The following is a 26606-nucleotide window of genomic DNA, read 5'->3' on the forward strand; positions in this document are numbered from 1 at the left end:
ATGTCAGACAGTTATTTGGCAGCGCTGTTGTGAATACATACGTGTTTTGCAATACCATAGTGAGTGCCAAGGGTAAATGCAACTCTCCTACCTGAGCTAGACAAAATAGAGGGAAATATATCTGGGCCAAACGGGGACTAAGAGGATTAAATAATCTTCAACTATCAATTGCAGGAGCTACAATAATCACTCACTGAGACTCCATACATAATAACAGTTTAAGTACATCAGATAAGGCCTTGTAGATATGTTTTCATATAGAGTGCAGCCTTCACTATGCCAGGAATGTAGAGAGGTGGCTTGGAATAGAAAAACAGTTCAGTGTCATTCTGTGCTCTGACTTTTAACCAGCCCATCTCCCCCTAGCATTAGGATCTGTAAATCAAAGACCACATGCCCTGGAAATGAAATTCATAAAATATGTAGTATCATAATTATCATTAAGTTTTGTTGTAATATTTGCAATACGACATCACCTCACCCCCCCTCACAAAGATCTGTTTTTACGCGAGAAGCTCTACCATTTCTTTTCTTTGACTTCTTTCAGGGAGTTCATTAGCTTTGAAGTTAATTGTTGCGGGTTATAATACAGTTATGGGTTCAATTATACGCAGTGAATCCACAAGGCATACGAAGCATCTCTTCATAGTCTTTTAAATGATATACAGTATTGTCTCATAGAAAAGATTAGAGCCCTCTGCATTATTCATGTCTCCATGCAATGCTGAATCTATGACACATAAGGTAATAAAGATTACAACCTGTTATCATTGAAGTGTTTAGCACACTGTGGAGTTAGAGGGAATTGTGTTCCAGATTTATGTTAATGACGAAGCTCCGCAAGCAATTAGAATGCATTCACTTTGGTCTGAAGTGTACACAAATCATCTGACAAGTGAGTGGTCACTCAACCTTGACTACTGCGGTGTACACAGTGCATGAACATAAGTCAATCTGGTGTACTGCTTAAAGAGTGCTAAATGAGACAGAGGGGGGTTTTTGGCCGACTGAAACGCATCAAATTTAGCATTTTGCTGCAATATACATAACTGATCTAGTTGATCTAGAGTGTCAGGACAGGATGTCTGAGACAGCAGGGGAAATAGGTCATCAGAAAGAAAAAGAGACTGCACTTCTGCAAAATCTAGTACTGTAGCTTAATTCCTTCACCAAATGATGCAGCAAAAAAAAGAGACAAGAAAGAAACAAAGACCCAGAACGCACATAAACAAAAAATCCAAACAATGAAAACAGTTGCATAATAAAAATAAAAGACTTACTCAAAGACAGTTTGTTAGTGTTGTCCTTTCCTGGTAATAATTTTACCCCTCTGGATTTAAGCTCTCCAGAGCTTTTCACTGGTCGAGAGCAACAGAAAGAGTTCATTAGATAAAAGAAGTTACAGTATTAGATGTGAGAAGATACAGTGCAAGTGTTTCTTTCTCTGCATAATACTTGGTCCTACAAAGAACATAAAAATGTAATTGCTACTGGTGTACATCATTTTTCAAAAGAAATGAGTCCAATGGCTCTGATGCATTCCTAATGGTTGCCTGGCAATTCTATAAAACCTAAATTAGTTTCTCATGTTTGCTTGTTCATATTACTCAGACATATTAAACACTGGATGGAAATTGATTGGTCAGAGTAGATTTAATAGTTATAGCCTTTAGCGGGGATATAGTATGCAGAATCAATGAGCAGCCCAAAGACCGCAGTGCTACATATTAAATCTAATTAAACACAGCAGGGGCCAGATTGCACAAAAAAAAACAGGTGATGAAAGCAACTGTAAATAATTTTGAAGTATCAACAGAAGAGCCAAAAGAAGTGAATGATGCATCAAGCAAAAACAATGCTATTTGAATCTGAAAGCATTCAGACAATCTCCTCTGAACTGCACTGCATGACAACTAGTGCATTCAACAAGTTATAAAACACAATTAAGATGTGAATCTATTTAGTGACCAGATAAGGATTGTTATAAGCTCAAAAGCCCACTGTATAATAAAACCCCACAGTGCCTGTTTAAAAATGTCTGCCCTTGACATCATAAATAACAAACGCATATAGAAATTGATTTACCACTGCACAACGATGCACCGCAATAGATGAGAATTGTGATTTTTCATGCAATTGATTTTATGTCTTCATTTACAGTGACTTGCTACATATGCTACTGAATGTTACTGCATGTTACTGAAAGTTTTTATAGAGCTGTTTATGGTGAAGTTGCAGGTTTCTTATCTGGCTTGGGGCTAGGCCTTTATGGTATAGTACATGCTGCACATACTGTGAATTTAAAGTCATGCCAGAGAACAATGTCAGGGTAATGGATTTTTGAGTGTTTATAACGGGGAAAGTATACACAGTATTTATCTCTCAAATATATGGTTAACAAGGGCCTCATGCCCTCTGCAGAAGGGGTATTAATCAAACTGTTTAATATTCAGTTAATAAAGATCAAAAACATGTTTTGTGATTAGTGTGTTTTTCTTACGATGATCCCTTTTCGTTGAAGTAGGGGGCCCTCTATTACGATGTGCAAATGAAGTAATCATATCTTACCTTGATACTGAGCCCTGAAGCCTTTGTGGCGGTGGTTGCTCTCTGTCACAAAATGCAGCCGCAGCCAGTTTTTGTTGCTGATGATGGGTGCTGGAATATTCATTCCAGTCATCCTGAGTGTAAAGAGTCACAAATAAAATAAATACACATTTCATCTGTTTGAACTTTAAGTCAACTACATAGCTTTCTTGTCACTAGCATCCTTGTGTCGCCATAATCACCTTAAAAAAGCAAGAACAAAACTGGTAATTGAGTAAAATGAAAGAAACCATAAATGAAAATATTGGAGAAAATTGGTAAGACACACAAAAATCAGAGGAGATACTACATCCAATTCTAGAGTACAGTATGTCATGCCTGGATAGAAAATAGTCCCCTTAAAATGAAGACCAGCACTAAAACCTAGAAAAAAGTCCACCTTACTTTGAATCTGCAGGTTCTCCTTGTTATGGTTTGTGCTCTTATATGTACAAATGTGTGTTGGAAATAAATAGGAAGACAAATAGTGGCAGAGAGAGAAAAGTGTGTGAAAACTTGCTCACGTGAATACATTAGTAAGTCTACTTGACTCCAGATTTTTTTTTTTTTTATTTCACAGGAAATGTTACTATAAACATAAACGGCTTATTTTTTTACATTTTCACCCCAACCCCAAGTCCCACATGTAACACCTGTTACACACTGTAACAATTATTACATAATTGTCCTTTATTTTTTATTTTTACTTCATAGGCTGTGTATTTATGTTATTATATTATCTGGGTCACATGACAAAGATGTATCCTGGTATTCATTTGAATCTTTAATTTGTTAATACATTAATAAATCTTTTTAAATTTGACTGAAATAGACAATAATACTGTTAATCGCAATTACTTCTCAGACAATTAATTGTACAGCAAAATTTGGAATTGTTACAGCTCTAGTCCCACATAGTTAGCAAGAACAGCAGAAATTATTTGTACACTCACATATGTCTGTACACATAATGCAATTAGATGAATATGTAGACCACATGTACGCAGATATGTACATATTTATGCAGGTACATATACAAAAGAAAGTAGATATAAAATGTAAATAAATAAAGAAAAACTAAACTAGAAATCCCTCTCTTGTCATTAAAGCACAGCGGCAATGGTACACCAACAAGGAATGCAAATCGGTGGCACAATAGATCATATATCAATTGAAATTATTTAACGTATACTTAGGAGGAATCAATGCTGCGCATGTCCTTCCTGTAGTGACCTTAACGTAGAAATGTACTTAACCATTGGCCCCCAAACACACTTGAATTTTCCCGTCGACCCTCTTAAGCTGAATTTAATTTTCTCCAGCGATAGGAACATCATAAGGTCTTTAAGCCATAAAGAAGCTTTTTTTGTAACTTACATTTTTATTGAGTTTTCACATGCATATAGACAAAACAATACTGCAAATAAGGAACAAATTAAAATAACAATAGTAATAAACACTAACAAACTGTCTGGAGATGTTCCACTATTCAGTCCACTATTCTATTTGGCATTTGTTCAGTTGGTGTCACGTCTCATAAATGTTCCATTTTTCCCAGTTCTTTTGAAATACATTCTCTTTGACTCTCAAAAGGTATGTCAATTTTTCCATAACAAAGATTTCCTGGACAATTTCCAACCACTGGTTCTGTTTTGGGATATTTACATTGAGCCAGTTTCTTGTGACCACTTTCTTACTGGCTGCAAGTAATACTTTAGTCAAGTACAGGTCTTCTTTCATTACAACATTCTCAATATTGCCAAGGTACATCACTGGACAAGTATTTGGGATTTCATATCCCAAAACATTTTTTACAACTAAATTAACATTTTGCCAGTATGTCCTCATTTTTGTACAGTTCCAGAAGATGTGAGCATGGTCTGCTTCTACACTCCCACACAGTCTCCAGCAGTTTTGTTGTATAGCGAGTTGCCTAGATTTTATTTTTGGTGTTATAAAATAGCGAGTTAGATTTTTCCTGCAGAACTCCCTCCATATTAATGAATTTGTAGATGTACATTGTGTCTCCATTGTGTCTCCATGTGATACCATTCCTCCTCTTGTATTTGGATCTTTAGTTCTGTTTCCCATTTTGCTTTTATATAGAGTGTTGATTCCCCCCTGCTCTCACCCAAAGCTTGATAGAAAGCAGAGATGGGCCGAGACCCCTTCTGTTTGTATGACTCCAATCACCTTATTTATAGTTTCAACTGGCCTTATCTCTTTTGTGAAATAATCTCTTAACTGCATGTATCTATAGAAATCTTTGTTTTCGAGGCCATACTTTGTCTTTAGATCTTGGAAGTTTAGAAATTCTCCACCTGCTGAAACTGTACATATTGCTGTCATACCTTTTTGTGCCCATTCTTTGAATACTGGATCATACGTCCCTGGCTTAAACTTTGAATCGTACGCGAACCACCTCAGATATCACATATCCCTCTTAAGTTTGTATTTTCTTACTACAACGCTCCATATTTCTAGTGTAAATGCTACTATTGGGTTCATAGCATGTCTCAAGGCACCTATCAAAAGTTTATCCCCCACCAATATCTGGGTCTGATAGCCCTGTATTTCCCTCTCCATTTCTTTCCATTTCGACTCTTAGTCAGTCTACACCAACAGGCCAGAGGTCTAAGTTGAACTGCATAAAAATATTCTGTAAGGCTAGGCAAAGCCATTCCCCCTTTACTTTTAGGCAGTTGAAGTGTCTTAAATTTGATTCTTGGTTTTTTACTATTCCAAATGAATCTAGAAATCATCTTGTCCCAGGCTATAAATTTGCTTTGGGGGATATTAATTGGAAGAGCTTGAAATAAATATAACAATTTAGGTAGAATATTCATTTTGACCGTCTGTATTCTAGCACTGAAGTCTAATGGAAGGGTAGACCACCTTTCAATATCTTTTTGAATGTTTATCGATTTCACTAATTGTTTTCAAACATGTCTAAGTGTTTTAGTCAGAGTTACACTAAGATACTTCATTGTTTTAGAATTCCATTTTAAATTATATGCCTCTCTTATTTGTCGGGATGGAGAATAATTTAATGAGAGAATTTGTGTTTTTGATACATTCAGTTTATACCCTGAATAGTATTCATACGTTTCCAGTAGGGACATTAGGTGTGGGAAACATATCTGGTTGTTCAAGGAAAATAATGACATCATCTGCGAAAAGGCCAATTATATGTTCTGTCCCCCCTACATTGACACCCTGCAGTTCCCCACTCTGCCTTATTGCCTGTGCTAAGGGCTCGACATATAAGGCGAAAAGAGTAGGAGACGGACAACAACCTTGTCTTGTCCCCCTCTCCAACTGAATCGTATTGGACAGGCTTCCGTTTACTCTGATCTTAGCTGTGGGCTCTTGATAAATAGTTTTAATACATCGGATTACATTTTCGTTGAAGCCAAATCTCTTTAGTACCTCGTACGAGAATAACCAACTAACACTATCAAATGCCTTTTCAGCGTCTAAACTAACCAGAATTGTACTTGTGCCACTTTTTTGAGCGTTGTCTAAAATATGGAGGGTTCTTCTAATATTATCGTGTGTTTGGCGTCCTCTAATAAACCCAGTTTGATCCTCATCAATCAGATCTGGTATGAGGGCCTCAAATGTTTTGCAAATAATTGATGTAAATAGTTTGTTAGTCTACGTTTAAAAGTGAAATTGGCCTGTAGTTTTTGCATTCTTCGTCTCTGCCTTCTTTAGGTAAAACGTTAATAATTGCTTCCTTCCACGATGAGGGGGCTCCGCCATCGTTAAGAGTCCAGTTAAAATAGGACATAAGCAAAAGGTGTTAGCTCCTTCTGAAAAGCCTTGTACCATTCCGATGGAAACCCATCGCTACCTGGTAGGGCTGAATGATTTTTGAAAATAATCTAATTGCGATTTTTTTCCCAAATATTGCGATTACGATTCGATATTCGATTATTTTTTTAAGCTCTTTGTCTTCTGTATTATTCAACAAAGAATAATATAATAATGTATAGTATGAACACACAATTACACACTAGACAGTTAAATAAGTAAAAATATAGTATATATCTATACACACACACACACACACACACACACACACACAAGTGTAATTTTTTACAGTGCACAGAGAGGAGCTGCCTCCAGCCCCTCCCCCTCGTGAAGTTGCGTGCTGCCGAGTGCACTTGCTCAGAGAGGCTATCGTTGCGTTAGCTAGTTGCTGGTGTTCTTGCCGTGGGATTAACTGTACTAATAAAACCGTTGAAACACCGCGGCCACGCTGCTGTGAAAGCTCCCCGAACGTCATTTATCAGTCTGGTTGATTACCCCTCTCAGTGGCAGCTCCTCCACTCATATCTTTATAACGGAGCTAACCGCTAACCGGAGCTAACCGCTAATCAGAGCTAACCGCTAATCAGAGCTAATCGTTGCCAATCGAGCCTTGAGTTCTGTGTGCCTGTATCCATTAACTGCATGTATAGACTCAAGCCCGAATAAAACCCTTCATTTTATTAAAATGGCTGTAAAAGTTTTAAACTACCACTCAGAGTTGTTTGAATGACAGAAATCAGCTCAAGGTACAGTGTAGCGTTAGCATGCTAGTTGATGCTTTCTCTACGGAGTGCAGACTGATTGCTCTCGCGAGTCATGTGACCAAATCGTAGCCTTTGCGATTAGGAAATCGCGTTTTAACATATCGCGATATTATCGAAAATGCAATTAATCGTTCAGCCCTCCTACCTGGTGATTTATTAGCCTTTAACCTAGTAATTGCGGCATCCAGCTCCTTAACTGTAAATTGTGACATAATAGTGTCATTCTGTGTCTCACCAATAGATGGCAGGTCAAGTGAGTCAAGAAAACTTAGTTTTTTTCATCAGCTGATAATGGTTTAGAATAGAGTTTCTTGTAGTATTCTTCAAATATTCTTTCGATTTCATCTGGTTCATGTGATGATTGGTTGGTTTGAGGGTTCCTTATTTTATGAATTGTGTTCATGGCCTGCTGTTTCCGCAGGCGTCTAGCCAAAAGTCTTGTTGCTTTTGGGCCTGATTCATAGTAAGTCTGCTTTACAAATCTTGCCCTCTTTTCTATATCTGTCCTGAGTATCTCATTTATCTCTTCCCTTCTTTATTTGTTGCAATACAGACTGATCTTCTGTATTCTTATGTTTCTTCTCCAGTTCTTGCAGTTTTTCTACTTTGTGTTTATATATAGCCGAGCCTTTTTTTGTGATGTTGTCAAGGCAATTAGTTTCCCACGAATGACTGCCTTCATACCATCCCACAGTATTGCAGGGTTTACCTCCCCATTATCATTCTCTTCTACATACCTTTTTATTTCTTCTCTTATCTGCTCCACATTTGCCTTATTGTTCAAGATGCCCACAATTAGCCTCCATACAGTATTTATTTTCCTATCATTAAGGTGTATTGTCAAGCTGATCCCACTGTGATCTGATACATCTGCCACCCCGATTTTACACTCTGTGACCCTGTGACTTTCACTTGTATTAATTAAAAAGTAGTCAATTCTGGAGTAGACAGAATGAGGTACTGAATAGTGTGTATAATCCCTTTCTTGTGGGTGAAGTTCTTTCCACACATCAATTAGTCCCATTTCCTGGAATGATGTATTGATAAACTTGGTTAGATGCATCTTGCTTCTTTTGGGGCTTGTTGTATCAAAGTTATGGTTCATGACCACATTATAGTCTCCTCCACATTTCAAAATACCTTCAGTTTCTATAGCAATAGTGTCAAACAAAGTTTTGAAAAAACATTTGGTACTCTCTGGGGGGGCATATACATTGGCCAGTGTCACTATTCTGTTCTCCAGCTTCCCTTTAATTAATACAAATCTCCCTTCAGTGTCCTTAACTTCTCTAAGACATTCAAATTGAACTGCATTTGTGATGAGGATAGCCACTCCCCTCTTCTGGCTAGGTTTATAGGAGCTGTAAAATGTATTCCTAAAACCAAAGCGTTTTAGCTTTTCATGTTCTTGTTGAGGCAGGTGAGTTTCTTGTAAAAACAGCACTTGAGCCTTTTCTTTTTTCAATTTAGCCAGGACCTTACTCCGCTTAACTGGATTATTCATCCCATTTACATTAAGTGACACTACAGTTTTATATTATATGGCATTTAAATGATCCAATCCCGTGTTACATTCATTCACCTCCAGACAACTTAAAACTGCACAAACCTGAACATCTGGGCAACGTGTGCTAACTGAAAAAAAAAACAAAAGAAAAGTCCTTAACTCCCAAATTAGGGTGATTCTTCGCCACCCTGTGTCCCCGTTGGTAGGCAGACGGGAGATCCTCCTCCGGGAGGGCCCCTCACTAGAGGTGAAACACGCCATTTCACGCATCTTAGTAGCCCAACGTCATCAGATGGCATTTATTTTGTATTCCAAATGAAGTCTTCAGCATTGGTCTTAAGTGTTTGGCCCCATTTACCAGCGTAAAAAATTAAATAAATAAAAATAATAAAAAATAAGTTAAAATAACTGAATAATATAATGAATAAAAAATATAGCTGCCCTACCAAACCATTCTATTTGAATTGAAGAGAGAAACAAACCGATATTCCTCAGAGTTCAAATAAAGTCTTGATGATTGTTTGTTGCTATTCATGTAATATGAATGAAATAGTCTCAAGAATGGCGTACGGTTATTTTTTTGCCATATATAACTTAAAACTCACATCACGGGCAGGAGTGATGTAATAGTCATTGTAACGTTAACTTCTCACAGCTGGTTTCATTAAGGGGCCAAGAAAGTTTCACATACCGTGACAAAGTAAAGAATGAAGATTAGTTGGGGGGGGATCCGCTCAAACTCCTGTAATCTTTCCCTCGCACAGAGTGCAGTGTCTTCTGTGCTCATCTCTCCGGCTCGCTGCCATGTCGGGGCCCTGAGAAGCTGCTCCATCTCCCGGTTCGGATCCGCGGCGCTGCGGTCTGGCGTCTCCACCGAGTAACCTCTCTTCCTCAGCTCCTGCGGTGCATCTTGTGCGCTCCCGTAAGTACGTGTCCCCGAGTCCCAGTGAATGCGCATCTTGTCCAGCGAAGTCTGCAAACGGATTCCTTTCTCTTTCAGGAGCCTCTTTATCCCCGTGTATGCCTTGCGCTTCTGAATAACCTCCGTGGCATAATCATGGTCAAATGACAGGCGTCGCCTTTCGATCATTATTTTTTTTCCCCAGGCTTTTTTCAGTACTGTTTCTTTGGTATTAAACTCCAGAAAATTTACCACAATGGACCTGGGTGGCTCGTTCCGCTCTGGTTTGCGAGCTAAAGCTCTGTGGGCACGCTGAATCTGTAAGCTAGTGTCCGCTGTCAGTTCAAGTTCACTTTTCAGGAGTTGCTCCACAAAGTCAGACACGGAGTTGCCTTCTTTCCCTTCGGGTACGATATAACACGTCCCTCCAAATCTGTCAACTTTTCCCGCCTGGCTTTCTGTCTTTCCATGGACTTAATGAGCGCCTCCTTCATAGCCATGTTAGCCGACTCGGTCTCGTTTATCCGTGCTTCTGCTTCATTCAGCCTAGTTTCATGGGCCTGAATCCGGGCGGAGTTAGCAGAAAGTTTTTGGTAAATTTCCTGCTTGAGATCTTTGAGTTCATTTTTCATGTCTTCCTTGAGTTCTTATTTGAGACTGTGTAGGTCTGCTTTATGCTCAGCCCTGAAGTCGCGTATTTACTTGCTAATACTTTGAAGCACTGAGCACATGGTCTCCGAGTTGTCGTTAGAGCGCTGAGCGTCGTCCATCTCCGGTGTATTCTTCCTTTCGTGTGTGTCACGTTTCGTTTGACTTCTAGTCGTCACTCCCCTGTTCATTCCAAAGTAAAATTACTATGAATTGCTTAACAGTTAGTGAATTTAGGGGGGCTAATTCTAACTTGCTATCGGGAGCTCAAGATCATGCAGCCATCTTGTCGTCCTGCTCCACCGGAAGTCAGCCATAAAGAAGCTTTGAGAGCAAATGGTAACTTCCACTCCAACAATATCCTTCTACATGCGAATAAGGATGCAAAGGCAATAGCATCCCTTATTTTTGCTCCCTAACACTCGATGGCCTGGCAATACTCCAAAAATAGCAGTTTCTGCACATGGAGTCAACACAATGTTCAAAGCCTTAGACAGGTGATGAAAAATAGCTGTCCAATAACCCTGAAGACGAGGACCAAAACATACGTGTCAAGTCAGCTGGTGACACCTGGCACCTATTACACTTATCAGTGACATTGGGATGTATTTTGGATAGCTTGGAGTTTAGTAAGATATATGTGATGTACAACCTTAAATTGTATCAGATTGAGTCTGGGGCAAGAAGTGCTATTATATTTACAGTCATTTTGTATATATTAGCCACCCAATAGTCGATTTTTAAATTAGGAAGAACCAGTCCACCTATGGATTTATGTCTTTGTTCTCTTCTGATCCTGGAGGTCCTGTCTTTCCATATGAAAGAGGACATGAGCTTGTTTATCGTACAAAAAAAGATTCAGGTAAAAAGAGCAGCAAGCTTTGAAAGAGGTACAAAAAGTGTGGAAGCACATTCATATTAATACAATTTACTCTACCTGCAATGGTTATATGCAAAACATTCCATCTCTCTAGGTCCGCTTTAAGCTTATCAATTAAGGGTGGGATGTTTTCCTGGTAAAGGCCAGATAACTTTCTAATCAGGTATCTGAAGGGCTACATCATTTATGGTGAAACATTCACTTTTTGAGAAGTTCAGTTTGTAACATGAAAAAGTTCCAAACATGTTTAATATTTCAGTTATTCGTGGTATGGTTGATACTGGGTCAGAAACAAACCGTGCATATAGCCGCAAGCGGCAATTCGCGGGTTCAAACCCTTTTTTCGGCTTCTCAAAGCACTTTCACTTGTTATAGGTACCTTTCACTCACATTCATACACTTTGATATCAGACTGAAAGGCCTGGGATCGAACCGCCAACCTTCTGATTGGGGATGCACCGATACCGATGCCAGTATTGGGTATCTGTCCGATGCCATGCGCATGTACTTGTACTTGTAGTCATAAAATTACTCCGATACTACCACACCCGATACCACCTCATAGCAACGTGACAATAACTTCTCCGTCAAGCAGGTATAGGCGACGGAAGAGGAAAGATGCCAGCCGTTTGGAGATTTTGGGCTGTAAAAAAATAACTAGGCTCTTCAATGCATGATTGCACTTGACGACCAGCCATTGTCGTTAATAATACTGGGTTTCGACATCTTCTCAGTGTACTGGAGCCGAGAGATTCCCAGCCGTCACCACATCACAGAAACCATGTTTCCAAAGCTGTTTTGTGAAAAAGCACATCAGCAGCCTGTTGCCCATAAACTTCACCACTGATATTTGGAGAAGCGGTGTTAGCCCAATGTCTCATCAGCTTAACGGGCATAAACATGAAGAAAGCGATATTTCAATCTGCTCTGTCTGCATGCGGTTTCTCCACAGCGCTACTCTGTAAATAGTGATTTTTTTTTTTCACAAACAGGCTAAAATGAAAGCTCTCGGTGTGTAGTCTAACGGTTTTAACTGTTATAGTTTGCCACAAGTTTTTAAATTTGGACAAAATATTGTGAATTTAGCTGCTGGCGTAAACAAACCGCCCTCTCCGCTGGATCATTAAATCCACATGGGTACTTAATATGCACGTGAATGACGTTATCGGACTTTGCGTTCTTCATTCTTTCTAAACTTTACCCAGTATTTTGAAATCAGGAATTATGATTTATTTTACTGACACTAGCCCGGGGAAATGTCAGAGCCCAGGCACTGAGCTTTGAATAGAAAAAAGGCATGGTACTTTGAAAATACTGCTTTGTTCTAATTGACAACAATATCAGAGAAGGACAAAATCATCTGTGTCTGAAAACACCCTCGGATCCCAGAGGGATTATTAAGTACTCGTATCAGTACTTGGTATCGGCAAGTACCCAAATGTAAGTACTTGCACTTGATCTTTAAAAAAGTGGTTTTGATTGTTAGGCAAACGCTCTACCGCCTAAGCTACAGCAGGCTTGTAAAGCAGCCCAATTGCCAAAAGTCAAAGCAGCAAGCAGCATTGAGCAGATGCCAAATTACCAAAGCCGCAAGCAGAGTTGAGAAGGTTTGTAGCTTCACAAAGCTAAGCAAAACCAATTCAGATGATTTAATGCTCTATAGAAAGAGTGGTGAAACCAACCACACACCTGTTTCATCCCTACAATAGATGCAGCAAGTCCCAGGATTTCGCCCCCTTTATCGGATTTTAACAAAACTTGGTACGTACGTTCAAGTCGTGGTGTAAAATGTCTCCATCAACTTTAGACAGGATTGCTACTGCAGAACTTAGGTTATAGGCAATTCCCTGCTAGCCCCGCCCTTTAGGAAGTTCTTTGATTGATGGCAGCCATGTTTTATGATGAATCTTGCTCATTTATAGAAATGTGTATCTCAGTCCTGCAAGGCTCTATACCAATTTTGGTCTTGATAGAATCAAAATTGACAAAGTTGTATTCATTAACCATTCATTAGCCAAAAAATCCATTACTGTGCACCTCTATGGTCCAAGAGGCTTTTTTGTAGAGCACATTGAGTTGCGTATGTGTGAGAAATTTCAAGTCAATCGGACTTATGGCCTAAGGGGCGTTTTCTTTCCAAAATCGCTTTTTTGATTGTTAATTGTAGCGCCACTCGTTTCAGGGATGCCCCTTTTGCACAGATGACCATAGGAACACAAATGTTCTCATAGTCTTGAGGCAGAGAGGGAAGACTTACTGTACAGAATCTCATGTGACCTGAGAAATTGATGTCTCGCCAGGGTTTTTCCTGCATAAAGTTTTGGCGCCCCCCAAAGAGGTTTTAGCCAGCGCCAAAGGAAAATCACGAACACCAAATAACCTGATTGTCAGCAGCCAGCCTCCCTCTCATCAACAGCCACTATATTTTACGCACACAGCTGGCACTGATTTGACTGGATCTGAAAGCTCCGCTGGGAAGCCACCGCTAATGGGATCTCCGTTTGCAGAGTTAGGCTGTACCTAGTCTCGCTTTGCAGAACATCCACACGCTGCGGAGCGGAGGAGGGTCTGGCTAGTTCACATAACATTCCGGAATGGGAGAAAAACATACTCTGGCACAATGGGTAGGGCCGGGCATCGTTCAGAATCTTTCGATCCGGTGCCAATTTAGATACCTCAGTTTCGATGCTGGTTCCTTAATGATACTTTTTTCGATACCATATGTTTTAAAATCCATTTCAACCTCAACAAAAATACATTAAACACAAAACTTTTATTTTCCACCTTAATTGTGAATCAAAACAGTTGTCAAAATAAAAGAATTCTGGTAACACTGCTCACTCAGAGTAACATTAATAAAACTGGTTGTGCTTTTGGATAGGGGTGCGCCAGTCAGATACTCAGGATTGGTATCAATCCGAACTTGGCCAAAATTAACAAAAAAAGAGAAACCTTTTTGCCACAACATGAACATATTATAAATAATAAATAAACAGTGTTGGGAACGTTACTTTAAAAAAGTAATTAATGATAGTTACTCACTACTTGTTCCAAAAAGTAACTGAGTTAGTAACTGAATTACTCTATGATAAAAGTAACTTGTTACCAGGGAAAGTAACTATTTGCGTTACTGTTAAAAAAAAAAGTTGCTATATGTCAAAGAATTTGGATTTTTTTGAGCAGTTTTTTTGTTGTGAGGCAGAAAGATCTAGCTTTTGCTTCTTGGAGGACTTTGCTCCGAGTCCTTCTTTGCTAGTGGATGGCGAGCTATCCTCTGTGGTGGAGGTATCGGTGTTTTTGGCCACTAGCTTTGTAGATACGTGTGTCGTCGTGAGCTTCATTAAATTAGATGTCGACAAAGTCTTCGCTCCTGGACATAATGTACACATTACATGCACGTTCTTGCCTTTGACCACAATGAATTTGAAGTAGTGCTTATATCTCCACCTTGAAAATGCCAACTTTTCATCGGATTGCTCCTGACTCGCCATCTCTGCTGCTTCATCGAATCTGTTTAGCTGTTGTTTGTGTGTGTGTGTGTGTGTGTGTGTGTGTGTGTGTGTGTGTGTGTGTGTGTGTGTGTGTGTGTGTGTGTGTGTGTGTGTGTGTGGCGCGTGCTGGCATGTGTGTAAAAACACTGGCTCTGATTGGCTACCATGAAACATGACTCTGCCTTAGCCAATTATAATCGCTTACCTCGTTATTAACCCACCTCCTCACTAGCTGTGAGCCAGGGGTGCGTTCGGATTACACAGTTTATTCAATCAATGCATAGTAAGGCACCGCATTTAACGTCCAGTAACGTTCGTTAGATTACCCCGTTACTGAAAAAATAACGTCGTTACCTAACGCCATTCTTTTAAACGGCGTTATTCCAAACACTGTAAATAAATAAATGACATTGTGTACAGGCTAATATTGAACTAACTAAAATGCAAAGGAATGTAAACAACAAAGACTTTTTAGTGCAAACTGCATAATGACACAAAACTTTAACAATAAACTTGGTGACTGCCCTGTTGTCAACATTGAACTAATGGAGAACTAACTTAAGGAATGTAATTGAATCGCCTTGTTGATGAGGGGTTGAAGGGAGCATGGCTATCTCATCAAAATACCAACGTAACGAGTCCCAATGTGCAGGTACTGTGGCCAAATGTGGCCTTAAGGCCAGAGCGATAAGTTGAAATCTCTGGTGTCTCTACTTTCCCAGAGAGACAAATTATACATAGGTGCACCCCAGATAATGAGCGATCAATTCAAATTCATCAAAAAAGATTGGGCCAAGTGAGTTTTTCTTTTCCTCCTACACATATTCTATAAAGTGTTACAAGAGGGAGTCATTTTAAGAATATTTTCTATGATAAGGAAGAAGCCGTTGCCCTCCTGTTATCTTTCGTCAGAGACTGTTCAGGAGCTGTACAATTTGGTGCCGGTCTGCCAGTAGATTGACTTCTGAGAACAGTGAGCCAGTGACTGTATATCCAGTAGCTGCTTACATGAATTGCCCTGATGGAATACCTAGGTCAATTATCAATTCACATTCCTTCAATTAAAAATTGCATTCTCTGCAGTCTGACTGCAGTAGAAGATAGCTTTTGAGGCATTTTGATTTGTATATTTTGCCTGGGAAGATCAATAATAAATCCCAGGAAGAAGAAATTGGATCTAATACACATGGTATTTTAACCAAAGTGTGTAATTTGGCTGCAGGGCACCTCTTGCTCTCAACCTGCTTTGAATATTGTAATCTTCTTCTGACAACCATTTAGCCACTATGTTAGAATAGGATTGTTCATATTCAGTGAACCAAACAAATATTGCCAGATTGCTCAGCGAAATAGCATTGTATTCCAAAGTCTCAGCTTTCTTAGTATGTTAACAACATACAGAGTCAACGTTACAGTTCACATTTAGAAACGTCTGCAAAGAAACTGAATTATAGGAAGGTATAAAATAAGGTGTATATGGAGAGAAAAGCATAAGAAGATTAAAAAAAAACATTTTCTGATAAATTCCATAGTATATAAGCAAAAACATGTATCTAATATTCACAAAGCCTTTCAGGTTTTTTGTTCTGTGTCCTTATTTGAAATAATGAGTGACGTGTAATCTACAGCTTGTTGTTTTTGCCCTTTGTGAACAGGGCTGTAGAATCATATTAAAGGTCAGAAGAATAACAAATAACTGTTTTCCTTGGTCGAGCCAGACTCCAATGTTGGCTTTGATCAAAGGAAACAGAGATTTCTTGTCTATTTTCACGGTGATTGATGTATAGACTCACACCAACCTTCTCCAGCGTGACAACAATGGGATCAATAAACTCATTTGCAGAGATCTGATAGAAATCTTCAATTGATAAAAGGATAAAAACTGCTAAGAGGTGTCAAAACATATTTCTTTCCCTACAGTCTTGTAATTTAAGTAGTTTCAACTTTCAAGAATTGGTTTTAGTATTATCATCTATCATCCACTTTCAGGAAAATGGCTGGCCAAAATGGCCAGTTCAAAATGTTCCTACATTTTCCATTTTACAACTATTACATGTCAAAATTAAATAAATATTCAAATACCTTCAGTAATTACATGTATGTGAAATATATGCATTGATCTCATTATTAACTCTTGCGAATTATCGACAATTTTTATTCTCCAGGGATCGACCTTTTCTTAATTTGCAATTACTTTTCTGCATTAAATTTTTACTTGTGTTTATCACTTGATACATCTGTAATACCACAGGTTGAGATGGGATAACAAGTTGGGTCACGCTTTTAAATCTATTCGCCTGAAAAGGGCTAAGAGGAGATGTTCAATTTTGCTGACTTTGAGGTTCCGGGCTGTCAATCATTGTTAAGCAGCTCTAAGCCACTAGGGTACATTGACAGTTTGCCTGTCTCTGCCTGCAGCTGGTGCTATATGTTAGGATGCTTGAAAGTGTAGCTGTCCAATGGCCTTGTACACAGTCGGAGACACTCATAAAAAGAGAGGGAGCAAGAGCAATGAATTTTATGGGCATGCGAGAATTGCTCGCTCTGAAATGTGTTTGTTTGCTTGTCTGTTTGTTTACCTGGCCGAGTTGAAGTCATCTCTCTAAATTCTGGCCCCACTGCACTCAAACTCAGTCCCACTTGGATTGCAGGGCTTAAAACGAGAACTTGGCCTGACAGCCTCTCACATTGGTGACATACAATAACATAATTTTGGAGTGTCAAAGTAATGCATGGTGACCGCTCACTACACACATAAGTAACAACTCACACTAATGAAGGTGCTGCTTGTTAAACTGCTTTGCCTGATAATTAAACACAGTATGTGTCTTGTTTTATCCTCTCCTTGGACACTGGACTGCAAAACAACTTAGCTGAAGATGTCAGTTCACTCCTCGGGGTTATGACACCATAGTCCCTTTAACACTGTAAACCTGAAATTACCTAGACATTACCCTGTCGGTAAGGGTCGACGCCGAAATCATCAAAATTCCAGGAACGACAAGAGACTTGGTTGTTAATGAACAAATTACGAACTGCCTTTCTGATGCAATGTAATCCGTGTCATGTCCTGGCTCCTGCAAACCAAATTGAATTATTTCCAGTAAGTGAGAACGCATCTGACACGGACAATATCCTGTTGTGTGCTACAGGTGTGAAAGGGAAACTCTGGACTATGATGAGACCTGATTCCATGGACATTGTCCGGAGTTCATATGTGAAGGCGGCTCATGGAAGTATCCCCTGATGGCAGACAGGGTCACAGGAAAAAGTATGGCATAATGTAATTTTTCCTGATATCTTTCTAATTGCTGAGACCTTAAGATAAGTTAATGAATAGAAAGTGTAATAAAACCCCGTTGTAGATTAGAGTAACAAAGTATTCTCTGAATGTATATAATATGTATAGCATGTTCGATACCGTTAATATTGAAAGACAAGAGACATTTCTCGATAAACTCAACATTTGTGTTTCTATGTCATTTCCTAGCTTACAGTTGTGATTTATTTTGGTTTAATGTAATCCATTCATGGTATTCACAATTTGTTTATAATGTTATAGCTGAAGTCTCTTCAATGTGTGAAGATATATCATGACCAGAGAATGAATTAATAATAATAATAATAATAATAATAATAATAATAATAAAAAGGAGTAGTAATAAAATGTATGTATATAATTAACCACTTTTAGCCATTTTTCTTTAATTCTGAAAAGCAGGAGCCACAAGACAACACAAAGCATTTGCCACTGGGGCTCTGAGAGGCATTTCTGTCAGTGAAAGAGTTCAGTTTGGAGCTTTTATACCTAAGAGAAGAGGGTTACCTGATGGTCTGTCAAAACACATCAGTGTCATCCCATATCAGCTCCCTGTCAAACTCTCTTAAGATTTGTCAACATACAATACTTAACAGTCATCACCATACTCAGAGCGCCTCTCCTTTTGACTCTCTCTGTCTCTCACTGACAGTGTCGGCCTCTCTCTCTCCTTCTGACTCTGGATGACAACTCTCAGGGACAACAGAGCTTGTAGCTCAGTGATTGATTAGAGCTTCTTTCAGCCAATTATAATTAATGCCCGGCAGGATCACATAAACCTGGCAAATGCTCCCATTCACTCAGGACGTGAAAGAGATGGATAACCTCAGCCTCAAGGTTGGGGGGTCAAACCTATTTCATATTTCCTTGTTTCAGTTTGGAGCGACTTCTACATCAAGCCAATACAGAAAGCCATAAACCAGTGTCTGAAGGCTGCTTTTCAAACAAAACTCTGTTGAAGATTCGTAATTCATGTGCACTTTAATTTGAATTATAAAACAGGGAACCATGTGTCCTCTCTGTGAATTTATTTAATTCAACCAGAACCACAAGGAATATTAAAAACATTTTTGCACACAACTGTCCATGAAAATTCATTAAAAAAGGTACATTTGCATGCCAGTCAGCTGGCTTTTCCCCTTAAGTTTCCAATACACGCGGCTGATTTTAGAGTGCTGCTCTTATAAAATATTACATGCTCAACCATACACTAAGAACCTTTGTTCTTTGCATGCTTCAAGATCACACACCAAGCAGGCCTCCTTGTTATCCCAAGAACTAAGACAAAATCCTAAGGCAATTAAGCCTTGTTTTACCAAGCCCCCACATCTCTTTGGAATAGACTTAGAGCTGCTGATTCAGTAGCTCTCGTTCGATCTGTCAAAACTTTATTCTCTCTATAAGTGCCCATAACCTTTTGTTTTTGTTATGATTACATATACAGTAGTCCAGTCTCTATAGGGCACAACAATTACTAGATAGGTACATTAATGATATTACTGAACATAATGTAATCTTATTATTGGATTATACTTGATTGGAAGTCGCTTTGGATAAAAGCGTCAGCTAAATGACATGTAATGTAATACTGTAATCCCATTGTTATAGTTTATAGTACTAACTACTGTACTACACCATACTGTTCATTTTTGTAATTGCCTTTTTTAAACCTACAGCTCTTTTATTGCACCCCCAGCCATTAAAGTGATGGGGGATTTCTCTTTGCATTTCTGTTATTTTTTTCTATATGCATACGTTTTTGAGGGAATTCTTCCTTATATTTGAAGTTTGGTCTGAGTTTGGAAGTGCAGCTGTGGGCCTGTAAAGCCCATTAAAGCATTGTATGTTATATTGGGCCAAACAAATAAACATAACTTTACTACTTACTTTATTGGAACTTTAACTTGTCAATCAAAACTGACTTCATACTTACAAAACACACTAATTGTGATAAAAGTCCTAGCATCCCTGCATTTCAAAATGTACTTTCGGGCCTACATTCGATTTGGCTGCCCGGTTTTCTTACAGAATATAGGCCATGATTTCAGTTTTACTATAGCACTAAAAATTCTTTTGAGAGAATTTAGTACACGTTATCTCTCTCCAACCAATACAATGCTTCATCTTCACTTCAACCTCATCTCACCTTTATGTTAACACCTCAACGCTTACAACACACACACAAATACACACCTACTGTCACAGGACAACTGAATTCTCATCTGATGAAATACAAGCAAAACACACCATCACTACTCGTGACAGATCAACTCACCAAATGGTTGTCGGTTCAGATCCCTCTACTTCCAAATAATCAGACTTCTCCTCCATCTGAAATTCAGTGAAAACCAGGGAGATGGTGTCCCCCGGATCTGCCAGGATGGTCCATTTACACTCCCCACTGCTGCCCAGGCCTCCAGCACCTCCACCAGCGCCAGGGGAGTCACCACTGGGGAAATCGAAGCTGGAGATGAGCCCGCTGGAGCCCCTTAGGGTGCCACCGCACGTGTCCTCCGCTGTCAGTTACCAAAGATATAGCAGGGTGGGGAGGGTGAGGGGAGAAGAGACACATGGTCTCTGGGTTATTTCAGAGCTATTACTCAAAGTTCAACATGGGGAAAAAAGTGGCTTCAGGCATAAAACATCTGCACCTGTCCCCTCAGATAAATGCAAACCAGAGAAAGACCAATGTGGAAGCTGATGTTAGAGCTGCATAAGCCATTTAGTCTAACTATTTTATGTTTTTCACACATCCACAGTTTGTTGAGTCATGTTTCTACAGCTAATTCAACAACAACAATTATGCTAACAATATAAAACATAAGATTAAAAGGTTGCTAGTGTTTTCTTCACAATCACAACAATCATTGCCAGTGTGGCATTCCGACAATGGGCAGAACTATTTACCAGTTAATGGTGTGCTAATTCTGTCACAATTTCCTTAAATGCAGTTTGTAGGAGGAAAAGTCCTAAATATATATTTTGTGCTTTTTCTCTTTCTTGTCTCCACCCTCCATCCAAGAGTCAGTAATTCATCAATGTGTCCTCCAAGCTCCCTCATGTTTCAGGAAACAAACAAATGGTGATAAACAGGGCTTGTAATGCTGTGAAATTGTTTATTTTTCTCTCCAATGTGGGAAGCACGGCATGTCAGTTGAATGTTAATGCACTCTACCATAACAGTGGCTTGCTCTTTCACTCCACGTCCCTTTTCACTTCTTTCCCCCACCCCTTCTTACATCTCTCCACCTCGCTCTCTCCATTCCTCTCCTCCGAGCCCTCTCAGATCTTTCTGCTATTACTCACCACCCGCCACTCTACCCCTGTATCCGTTTTTTTCTCCCTTAAGAATTCTAATGATGGCAGGGCTTTCACAGTTTTCACGTCATTTAAGACTAATATGTGACACTCAGCTGTGCTAGCTGAAACCTTTGATGGCTCAGTGCTCCACTCAGGGCTGTCAGAGCTGCCAGCCTTGGAAAATTCCTGTATGCTGCATTACACGATTGGTCAAGGAACAAGAAGCGGGTGTATGAAATTCAAAAGAAGATAAAGAAAAAAGGGGAGAAGATGGGAGAGCAGGAGCTGCTAGTTAGCTTGATCCATGTCCTTTGACACATTAACTGAAGCATAGCAATAGATCAAAGTCTTCATAGGAAGGGCAGAGATGGCACATATATGATTCATATCAAGGGCTGACTCATTTGCAGACTACACCAAGGGCAGGCTTCATTTGTTGAATAGCTGCAGCCTTGTAACAACAAAAGCATGTGGAGCCATAATGATTTGTTTTTGGTTTGGATCACCATCTCCACCTTATAACACTTCTCCTGAGTGACAAATTGTATATCCCCTCAATGTATTTAAGATGACATTCCAAAGAGAGCCCAGCAGATTTGTAGAGTAATTGGCTATAGGCTGTAATTAAACTGATATTATTGAAGTGCTGCGAGTCTGACCAAAGGAGCCATATCACTTTTTAACCTTGATGACGAACAGGGGGGCAGCATAAAGGGCCCTAATGGCCGTCAAGGCAAAGAGAGCGAGAAAGAAGTGAAGAAGCGTTAGATAATCAGAGGTGCGGGGATGGAAAAAGACATTAAATTGGAATGGAAAGAGACAAGTGGAGAGCAAATCAAGAATGAAAATTAAAGAAATGTGCGAAAGATTGGAATTTTTGCAAGAGACAAAGACAGAGGAGAAGTAAAAGGGAAGGAAAAGGAAAAATAAATAACATGTCAGAGAAATGTCAGAAAACTTCTACAGGCACGCCTAAAAATAAACATCTTTGCAGTCCACACCCACCCTTATATATATTAGTGACTCCTCTAAACGGTTGCAAATGTCGCCTGCCTCAGACCCTGTCCTAAGCTCCTCCAACTCATTCAGATGGTATATCACCCCTCACCTACTGTACACTCTCTGCTGATGCTGTCATAATACCAGAATTCAGATTTTGATCCGAAGTTAAAAAAATAAATCAAATTGTTAGAGCTGCTTTGGCGCCTGGATAGCTCACCTGGTAGAGCGTGGGCCTCATGTACAGAGGCTCAGACCTCGCAGCAGCGGCTGCTGCAGGTTCAACTCCGACCTGCGTCCCTTTGCTGCATGTCATTCCCCCCCTCTCTCTCCCCCTTCATGTCTAAGCTGTCCTATCGAATAAAGGCCTAAAATGCCACAAAAAAATCTTTAAAAAAAAAAAAAAAACTGCTCAAACTGTACAAGTCTTAAAATGGCATACCAGCTTCTAAATCAAATAGTCATGATTATATTGTGTTTTCAATGTAGTCAATTTTGAATTGAACCATTTACAAAATCAACAAGTACCACAATTTTGGTGAGGGTTAAAGCTGGTTATCAGTAGGTGCTCCTATCAAACATTATCATGATTCAATCATCAATCAGTTTCATAATAATACGCTTTTACAGCATCTTCAAGCTAAAAAGAATCCTTTTGGTTCCATCCTTCTGATTTGCTTTACCCAAGACTTCTCCATCATACAAAATCATTCAAAAGTCAAGTGAATATTTTCTTATGTTGATTCTTGAAACACTGTAAACATGACCTTTGCACTCTTTTGCAAATGGATGGACTGGATATAGAAACATGCCATGTTTTGTTGACAATGGCAGCTAAAGAGATAACAGAACAATTCCCCTGTCAAAGTGAATTTGGTCCTAACAAAAGCGATATTTTTAATGAATCTATTTGTTTTGTGCTAAGATAAACACCTCAATCAGCTGGAATTTGGCAGCCAAGGGCAGCATTAAAACAGCCATGATGGTGCATCGCTGTCGCCATCCGGAAGATTAGAAAATGAAATGTCATACATTTTTTGTAAATGAGTTAATTACAAATTGCAATAATTTACACATTAAAATATCTAGCAATGAAGTGGTTTTTTTTGTTGTTTTTTTTTAAACATGAATATCAGCAAATGACGCATATACTTCAGCATTTCTAGGGGACGCAACTATGTCATGGCAGGTGTATTGTTCAGGACCCAAGGAAATGCAGTGCCTACTGTAAAGTTGTTTGGATTAGCGGTTCTCCAGAAAGCTGCAAGCAACAATACCACAGGCCAAGCAATCGGTGCTTTCCGATTTACCAGCACAGTTTATGTTCTGACTGGAAGGCACAGAGTACACAACGTTGCCACAAATGATACCACTGGCATTATCATAGAAAAGAAAGAGACAATGACTAGGCTCTCCCATAAACCGTAAACAAAAATGAAAGCCCATTTTTGTTCCTCAGATATTTGTACACCAGAATAGGATGCTGGAACAAATAAAAATAGCTCCTTTATAGTTTCCTCTGAAGTGGTTTCCATGATAACAGACTTGCTCTCTGGTGATTGTTAAACGTCATTCAACGTTGGCAGCAAAAAGCCAAGGGCAAAAATGCGAGTGAGTACAGAAGGTAATGTTGTATGTAGCCTGGAAATAGTAAACATGGCAATGGTAACTGCCCATTGTCTGCAAGCAACTTTAAAGAGACTTTTTGGTTAAATGAAAAAAGCTTTTCATTGGTTTGTGTGCTATGGATTAATCACCAATATTTCAGCACAGGGCTTCCTCAAAGGGCACTGGATAGATTTCTACAACCGGTTTAATGATATCTCACTTACACTCACCTAAAGGATTATTAGGAACACCTGTTAAATATCTCGTTAATGCAATTATCTAATCAACCAATCACATGGCAGCTGCTTCAATGCATTTAGGGGTGTGGTCCAGGTCTAGACAATCTCCTGAACTCCAAACTGAATGTCAGAATGGGAAAGAAAGGTGCTCTAAGCAACTTTGAGCGTGGCATGGTTGTTGGTGCCAGACGGGCTGGTCCGAGTATTTCACAATCTGCTCAGTTACTGGGATTCTCACGCACAACTATTTCCAGGGTTTACAAAGAATGGTCTGAAAAAGGAAAAACATCCAGTATGCTGCAGTCCTGGGGGGCGAAAATGCCTTGTTGATGCTAGAGGTCAGAGGAGAATGGGCCGAGTGATTCAGGCTGATAGAAGATCAACTTTGACTCAAATAACCACTCGTTACAACCAATGTATGCAGTAAAGCATTTGTGAAGCCACAACACGAACAACCTTGAGGCAGATGGGATACACCAGCAGAAGACCCCACCGGGTACCACTCATCTCCACTAAAAATAGGAAAATGAGGCTACAATGTGTACGAGCTCACCAAAATTGGACAGTTGAAGACTGGAAAAATGTTGCCTGGTCTGATGAGTCTCGATTTCTGTTGAGACATTCAGATGGTAGAGTCAGAATTTGGCGTAAACAGAATGAGGACATGGATCCGTCATGCCTTACCACCACTGTGCAGGCTGGTGGTGGTGGTGGTGTAATGGTGTGGGGGATCCAGTACAGTACATGTCATTTTAGCTGACGCTTTTATCCAAAGCAACTTATAATTGCTATATGTGTCAGACACATGGTGTCAGACACAGGTCGCACACCTCTGGAGCAACTAGGGGTTAAGTGTCTTGCTCAAGGACACGTTGGTTGATGTATCGCAGTGGGAATCAAACCCATGTCTCCCACACCAAAGGCATGTGTCATATCCACTGCGCCATCACCAGCCCCCCACCGGATCCCTTTCGCCTTCAGAACTGCCTTAATTCTTTGTCATTGACTCAACAAGGTGCTGGAAGCATTCTTTAGAAATGTTGGCCCATATTAATAGGATAGGGTCAAACATGGTATTAGTATGGTGTTCCTAATAATCCTTTAGGTGAGTGTATAATTTGTTGTCTACAGTAGCCAATTAAATTGCACAGGAAAATTTGGTAGATGCTTGGGAGTACTTCATTATTGTACACAAGTGTTACGACAGACGTGTCTTTGAGAAGCCTCCATGCATGGTAGTGTAAATTATGAATCGGCAAACTGCTGTCTCAGGCTCAAAAAAGCTTTGCAGCTTGATCATTTTAAATTGCTTTAACTGGATAATGCCTTTCAGGTTCCATATATTCACATGCAGCATTTCATTGGGATGCAAGGCAGCATTTAAGGTATAGTGTGCCAACGAGGTTTAGTGACATAAAAGACACTGAATCCTGGGCAATGTGTTCCCTAGCAAATCATTAGAGCATGCTCTGGATTTAAAGACAAAGGAGGATCTGTCTCTTTTAAAAACGTTGGCAGTGTAAAAAAAAAAGATGGTGGTGAGGATTAGGACTGCTTTAGCTGAGCTCATTTACATCCCCAGCATCAGCAATCTAATGCTACTTGAGGAAGGATTAAGCCTCTCTCCCCTTGACTTTGATCAGATATACAACACTTGTCATTCTACTTAGAAATATTCACCCCCATGGATAGAAGGAAGGAACTCATGTATAATTGTCTACAATACCTTAGGTTTTTCCTCTGTAATAATCCCTTTATTAACGCAAAGGTAATGACTATGTCTACAGTAAGTCCCTCATTTGCTCAGCTGCAAGTCATGTTAAACATTGACAGGGTTGAGAAGCAGTAAAAACATAAATGGTTGCAGAGATGCAATTCAATTTACATCATGCATATTGCTGGGAGTCATTTTATTATAGTGACCATCTTTCTGTAATTTCAGGTTTTTAAATGAATAATAAGAGGAGGATGATTCAATGATCATTATGGTACCACAGCACTAATCACAAAGTTACATATGGGCAAGGGATTTGGGTCATTTTGTTTTATAAAAATGATTCCGATTTCATATTCTTTTGAAATCAATGAATATTGAATATGCAGGAACAAGTTGGTAACCTAACTCCTAATCCAAACACTATTACAATGGTTGCCTGTTATCACCCTCAGGGAGTTAATGTAAGCATTTCTGGCAGTAGATTGGTGAAGATATTTTCATATCAATTCTAACTGTGCAGGACAACTAGGCTCTCACTTCGACTGAAAAATCTTGCCATGGGTAAGTAAAATTTTTTGAATTCTCAATTTGACTAGCAGAGAGCTGAAAGGGCAATGCAGAGAGAACTGCGTGTTTAGTCCAGTCACATTAACAGACATGGAAATGTTTTAAAAGGAGCGAGGTTTTTCTGCGGCCCAATTCTCTTATTCTGTTGGACAGGGGCTGGCAGCAAGAATGACAGTATCAATAGACCATATTCTCATGTTACCACACTGTCCCTGTTTGCTGTCTCACTGCTTGGTTTAATGAATGTTCAGAGACAATTTAGAT

General features: G+C 39.4%; 1 protein-coding gene across 2 annotated transcripts in view; it reads right to left on the reverse strand.

Annotated features, from left to right (window-relative positions):
- Positions 1-26606, reverse strand: part of LOC116035265 (CUB and sushi domain-containing protein 3-like) — a 269787-nt gene that overhangs the window by 192942 nt on the left and 50239 nt on the right. For both annotated transcript variants that reach the window (XM_031278268.2, XM_031278267.2), the window contains exons 5-7: positions 20188-20428; positions 2569-2681; positions 1281-1358 (exon numbers count right to left, since the gene is read on the reverse strand). In XM_031278268.2, coding sequence (XP_031134128.1) covers positions 1281-1358; positions 2569-2681; positions 20188-20428 — 432 coding nt within the window. The remainder of the gene's footprint in view (positions 1-1280; positions 1359-2568; positions 2682-20187; positions 20429-26606) is intronic.

This window comes from Sander lucioperca, chromosome 10 (assembly GCF_008315115.2).
Source record: "Sander lucioperca isolate FBNREF2018 chromosome 10, SLUC_FBN_1.2, whole genome shotgun sequence".
Lineage (NCBI taxonomy): Eukaryota > Metazoa > Chordata > Actinopteri > Perciformes > Percidae > Sander > Sander lucioperca.